The 6,708-nt window shown below is 38.4% G+C and overlaps 1 protein-coding gene across 1 annotated transcript; it reads left to right on the top strand.

Moving 5' to 3' along the window:
- Positions 1-2,540: 2,540 nt before the first annotated feature.
- LOC121961227 (ammonium transporter Rh type B-like) lies at positions 2,541-4,007 on the top strand. The gene has a single exon (XM_042511134.1). The coding sequence runs from the start codon at positions 2,541-2,543 to the stop codon at positions 4,005-4,007; it is 1,467 nt and encodes a 488-aa protein (XP_042367068.1).
- The last annotated feature ends 2,701 nt before the right edge of the window (positions 4,008-6,708 follow it).

Below are 6,708 nucleotides of genomic sequence, written 5' to 3'. Positions count from 1 at the left end.
ATCATGGGAATCTGCCTCGCTCTTGTTTCTTCTTCGCTCTCTGTTTTTTCTGTCTCTGCTGCCTCCGCTGCTCCGAGTGTGACCGTGCACGTCAACTGAACATCACCTGCAGCTAAGCTCAGAAATCAAATTTTTAGGTTGGTGTATTATTATTTGAGCAATTCAACACACATTGATGCTTTCATGAATGTATTATGTCTACCTCAGTCAAGATTTTTCCCCTAATAAAAGCCCATTCAAATAAAACTAAATAATAACAATTATGTGTGTGTGTATATATATATATATATATATATATATATATATATATATATATATATATATATATATATATATATATATATACAAATAATTGTATATACTTACTTACTTATATATATATATATATATATATATATATATATATAATATATATATATATATATATATATATAAGTAAGTAAGTATTTTCATAGCTAATGTCCACTTGGATAGACAGCATATGTTGAAGTTTTCAGCTGAAGAAATATTAACCAATGAAAAATACATTATGTGAAACTTTTTTTTTTAAACAAACAAACACACACACAGAGAGAGAGGGGGGTGGGGGGGGGGGGCTCACTCTGTTTAGGTGTATATTTTTTTCAATTAACATTTTCCACAAATACAAGACAGTATTGTCAAAATATCGTTTTTGTTCCAAATCTGCAAGATAAATTTCCAGTTACATTAATATGTAGTTTTCTTGCCAAACAAGTCACTGCAGATTAAGTATTTTCAAATGCAATAAAGCTGCAGTTCCAGTGATGCATGTTGTACAGTTTAGTGGACACAGGATTAATGGTAATTTCCTCACAACATAAAATTAATACTCACTAATTAGATGTTATTTTATGTTAACACATTTTATTTACCTTCAAGGGTCTCCTATAACTGGAGGATTGGCGAAATATTGCTGAGTGGCACAGTATCTCTTGGATCCTGTTAGCAATCTGGGTTTGGAGAGATTTGTGATGCACTTACAACACATGGCCAGTGGGGGGCAGTGTATGGCATAACACATGTGGTTTACATGCAACTTTTGCATCAGCACCCATGCATTTGCAAGAAAATTGTGTTGAAGTAGCTGTCCTCTGTAGTGACCACAATGTGTAAAAGGGGTAATAATAACGATTGTAGACACTGCCAATTAAATTTCAAATACCAAAAGTATAACATTAGGAAACTAAAGGTATATTAGTGTGAGCACTACTTAATTCATTAACTGCCAGGTGGCACAGCATTTACCATTGCAAAATTCATTTCATAATGCTTTTACCGAAATCAGCTTTTGTTGTCATGTCATCATGCTCTTAGAATCTACCTTCCAAGAGTTAAAGGTCAACCCTTACAGAAAAAACATGAATTTCACACGTTTTGAAATGTATCCACATGTGGTCACATGTAGGAGATATGATCACATGTGGCTACATGTGGATGCATGTGATCACATGGAGGAGCTACATGTTATCTTATGTGCCCACATGTAGACATGGGTTTCACATGGTTTCACACAAAAGCACCATGAAAGTGTTCTAAAACCACATGAGCTTGTGCAAAACACATGTACGCCATTTGTGACCACATGGGTTTTTGATCATATGAAATTCATGTGGTTTTTTTCTGTAAGAACAGTGTGTAAGCGTGAGAGGAATTTAGTGACATCAAGCGTTGGGGACTGCAGATTGCGACCAGCTGAAACTCCTGGTTAGAATTCCCTTAGTGCTCATTTTCAGGAGTTTTTTTTTTATATCCGTAGAGACCTAATCCTTTACAAAATAAATGGACCAGGTGATTTAAACCAGTAAAAACAGAGAATAAAACAGTTCAGTGTTACAAATTAGTGTTTCTCTGATGCTGTTTGGCATGTAGGAAACAGGACACTAGCCCAGAACTTGCTAATGTGTGCTCACCTTTTTTTTCTGATCCAGATATTTAGTCTTTTTCTCTCCTAAAACACAGGATTAAATGATGTAAACTGGTGAAAACACTGAATAAAGCACTTTCACATGATAAAACAAAATGTGTATTTTTCTGACACTCTCACTGTGAAAGGGCTGCAAATTATGGTGGGTAACAGTAAACGCGAAAATGCAAATGGCCCTATCTAGAGTCTGTGTTTGGTTTGTCCGTTCTCAGCTACTGCAGAAACAGTGGTAGACGTAAAGGCAAGCTTTATGGGGAGTCAGTCTAAACGCTGACAGTCATTGTTCTGTGACCATTACATTGTGTAATCTACATTTAGATGACTTCATAATGATAAGTTTAAGTAAAAAAACTTCTGTGTTCCTACTTTTAGTCAAGACAGGACTGTGATGTGTGGTCAAACTATTGCATAATCTTTCAGATTTTGAGGACTCTGAGGGTTTACAGTACAGTCTGTTCTCAAGGTGCTGCACCGTTAATAACCATGTCATGAATGGGGTTATGTTCCAATGCCATTAGTTGCTCTTATCTGATAAACAAAGATATAAAATGGGAGTTGCTGCAGCTGGGGGAGCCACTGCGAGCCGTTCATCATCATGAATGCTTCTACAAGTTTGAAGGTGCGCCTGCCAGCGCTGGTGCTGGTGTCAGAGGTTGTCATGATATTGCTATATGCTTTTTTTGTCACTTACGATGACAATGCCAACGCTAAATTTCAAAACAACGAGACCAACCCAATGGACAACTCTTTGTATCGAGACTACCCCTACTTTGCCGACGTGCAGGTGATGATCTTCATAGGTTTCGGCTGCCTACTGGCCTTCTTCCGATTCTACGGCTTCGGTGGAATGGTCTTCAATTTTCTTACAGCTACGTTTGCGATCCAGTGGGCCATCCTGATGCAAGGTTTCTTCCAGTTCTACTATGATGGTAAAATTCACCTGGGAGTGATCAACCTGCTGAATGCAGAGTTTGCCTGTGCTGTGGTGCTCATCTCTTTTGGAGCCGTGCTTGGGAAGACCAGTCCTGTTCAGCTCCTGGTCATGGCTTTGCTGGAGGTCCCCGTGTTTGCTGTGACAGAGTGGGCTGTACTGAAATACATTCGGATCAATGATGCAGGCGGCACTATTCTCATTCACCTATTTGCCTGCTACTTTGGTCTAGGGGTGACATTTGTGCTGTACCGCCCGAGCCTGAATGAAGGACATTCTAAAGAGATCACTAGTTATCAATCTGACATCCTCTCTGTAATGGGAACCTTGTTCCTCTGGGTGTTCTGGCCGTCATTTAACTCTGCTCTGACCTTTAAGGGTGACGATCAACACAGAGCAATACTCCACACTTTCATAGGTCTAAGCTCATCCACTATCACCGCCTTCGCACTCTCTGCAGTGTTCAACAAAAGAGGCAAGCTCACCATGGCTGATGTTCAGAATGTGACTCTGGCAGGTGGTGTGACTGTCGGAGCTTCTGTGGACATGATGATTTCCCCTGTAGCTGCGTACGCTCTGGGCGTCATGGGCTGCACCGCCTGTTTCTTTGGATACAAGTACCTGACCCCCTTTATGGCCCGACGCATGAGGATCCAAGATCAGTGCGGTATTCACAACCTCCACGGGCTCACTGGCCTCATATCGTCCACCGCAGGGATCTGTGCCATCCTTCTCGCCACTGAGGAGACCTACGGGCCCAGCATGTACCAGATCTTTTCCCACCGTGCTCCACCTGAGGGAGATCCAAAGCTCCTGGAGCTGCAGAGGCTGATTCCTGGGCTGAAGCCGGGCTTGGGTCGTACTGCACAAGAACAAGCTCTGTACCAGGTGGCAGCTGTCTTCACCACCATCGCAGCATCTGGAATTGGCGGGATTCTCACTGGTTTGGTCATGAAGCTGTCCTTCATGGCATCCCCGTCTGACAAGGACTGCTTTGATGATGAGCTTTTCTTTGACATGCCCTCTGACTTTGACAGTGTGGAGGTGCTCAAGACGGCGATTAGCCCTGATGAAAAAGTACAAATGAGCTCAATGGACACCAAAGTGGACACACAGAGGCAGTCATTTTGATCATTACATTTTAATGAAATTGTCATTACAACTATTTCAAAATGTAGATGTTTTTCCACACTTATTTGCAAGTGACAATGACTATATATTATGTAATTTTATGTATATTTTTAGAAATTCCATTGAAATAAATGAATTAAAAAATGAATCGAACTCTTTTTTATTATTTATATTGTGTTGTAGCAATCAACATCTTCATTTCATTTTTTTCCATTTCATCATAAATTTACATTTGCAATTATTTATCTGATGCATAAAAATGTATAAGTTTCAATTTTAAACTAGTGTTCTGAGTACATCTGAATACATGAATTGATCTAATATCAAAACCTATACAGATAGTAATATTTGCTTTTAGCGTCACATCATTGACTGTGACTGTTTCTATCTCCCTCTAATACTAAAAATCCCCTATATGCATATTAGGTTACTCTGTTTCACACAAGTTGTAAAGGGTGCTATTTTTATCTAGAGGTTGCAGATGTCAGACTCATTTTAGTTTATGGGCAATATACAGCTCCAATTTGATCTCAAGTGTGTTGGGCCAGTAAAACTGTTGCACAATAAGCTATAACAACACCTCAGAATTCTTTCTTGTAGTATGAAAAAGTACATTCTGCAAACATTCATCCATTTACAAAACAGGTTATCAATTTTTGTCAGTGCCTCATCAATGGGCTTCAACCAATACTTTTTTTTTTAAGACAGAAGTCTGACACACATTATTTTTTACTGAAGCTGCTGATTAACAATTCAACGATATATAATACAATATATTTTGCACAATGTTAAATATCTTCAAGTGCGACCACAAAAGGTATTCATTTTTATTTTATATTTCAGGGAGCTGTATTCTGCTCACAGTGAAAAGCCTCTTGGGTGTATAGTCATCCAGTGGACTGGAATGAACCTTTGGAAGGCCATTTCTGGCCTGCGGGCCATATGCTGATACCCCTGTGTAGACCCTCCTGAGACAATGAATGTTTTTCTGTGAATCAAACATCTTCTTATCAATTAACAAGATAAAGAGTCTGAGTCTGTGAGGGGCATTAGCCCTAAGAATAAAGTATGCCCTGTTCATGTCAGCCAAACAGCATAAAAGATTAAGCATCTCAGATATCATTAGCTTGTTAACCTTTAAACACCTGCTTACTGCCAACCTATTCTGGAGATCAAGGGTGAGAAATCTCTTCTTTGCTCTTTCCTCTGCATTTAATTGCTTAGTTAGAGAGTTTATTGATTTACACTGTAAGCTTGTATTCTATTTACCACTTTGTTTATCTATAGATTAGCTTCAGAGCTTTAGATTTGTATCTCAGTAAAATAAACAATGCGTTTAAGTCCATAAAAGTTTTACTGTGTCCTTGAGAAAAAAGATGATACAAGATAACAGGTGCTGTTTTGTCCATCCGGATTAAGATTACATTTATTTAAGTGCACATCATTAGTCACAAAGGTTAAGGAATCTTCTTCATCACAGTGTCCTTTATTAACTGATAAAAATGTCTTATCTAATCATGGATGATGGTAAAGCAAAGTTCTATTCACTATCCATTTCAATTGCATTTTATATAAAGTTTATAACTCACACTGCCGATATATACGTTGTTTTTGGTTCGATCCTCTTCTTGGAAAATTCCTCCACTTGAAATTGTGTATCACATTAACTGATGACAGAGAATGATTTAGGGTACTAAATAAGTTCACACATCACATTTTCAAGGAGATAGCACATTGCGTTTGTCTGAGTTTGTTAAATCAGCTTTTATCAAGAACATCACACCACTGTGGGTAATAACACTTTGAAATTTGACCTCTAATAAATGACTGCAGTAGACTATCTGATAAGTAAAAGTGACATTTCACATAAAACCATAAATGTCAACCTCTTAGTGGCTTGAAGAAAAGTCAAGGGATCACTAAAGTCGTTAAGACATGTTATCTGAGAATCACAAATATTTTTGTGAATTCTGTGCCAAGAGTAGGGTTGAGATTTTTCACAGGGTAATTGTGAATATTTTGAGCTGCTGGTGGCACTACATGAAAAATCTAATAACAATTCATCTAATTGTTTCCAGCCGTGACAATCTTGTGACAGCTGGTATTGCTTTCCTTTTGTGAGTTTGTGTGTGTTTGTTTCCATCATGGCAAAATGAGGTCCTATAGTCGTACCTATCACAGTGGGAGCTACCCAAACCATTTTCAGTATTTTGACAGGTGTTAATATGTCAGTTTGTCTGTCTGCCTGAAGACAGATTTTGTCAATGCAATTGGGCTACAACTGTGCAAGATGCAGTCATGAAACTTTGCAGTTGTGAGATAAAAATAAAGGTTTGGTGTGAAGGTGAGATGCGGAGGGGCCTGGAAATAGGAAGCAGGGAAAGTACAATTTCCCGGCCTCTGCTGGCTGACATTTGTTTTAAATCTTGGATTGCTGTACTGCCGCTGGAGTGATCTTATTGCAAGATTGTCGACAATTGTTGAGATATTTCAGTCTGAACCAAAGTGGTAGACAACAGACCATCAACAGTTCTGTCCTTAGCACCATGCTAATGTGTGGGGCAATATCTGATGATGATATTTTAGCTATAAATGGCACATAAATGTCCTCTGTAATCATAATTTTAGAAATAAAGTCACAGATTCTGGTGACAGAACTGATTCTGGATTAGATTTAGCACTGATTCAGAAACTCTTTATA

The sequence above is a fragment of the Plectropomus leopardus genome, chromosome 2 (assembly GCF_008729295.1).
Source record: "Plectropomus leopardus isolate mb chromosome 2, YSFRI_Pleo_2.0, whole genome shotgun sequence".
Lineage (NCBI taxonomy): Eukaryota > Metazoa > Chordata > Actinopteri > Perciformes > Serranidae > Plectropomus > Plectropomus leopardus.
This window is presented reverse-complemented; position numbering and strand designations above follow the sequence as displayed.

Excerpts from the sequence above, each read along its gene's own strand:
- LOC121961227 (XM_042511134.1), top strand. The coding sequence starts at position 2,541 with ATGAATGCTTCTACAAGTTTGAAGGTGCGCCTGCCAGCGCTGGTGCTG.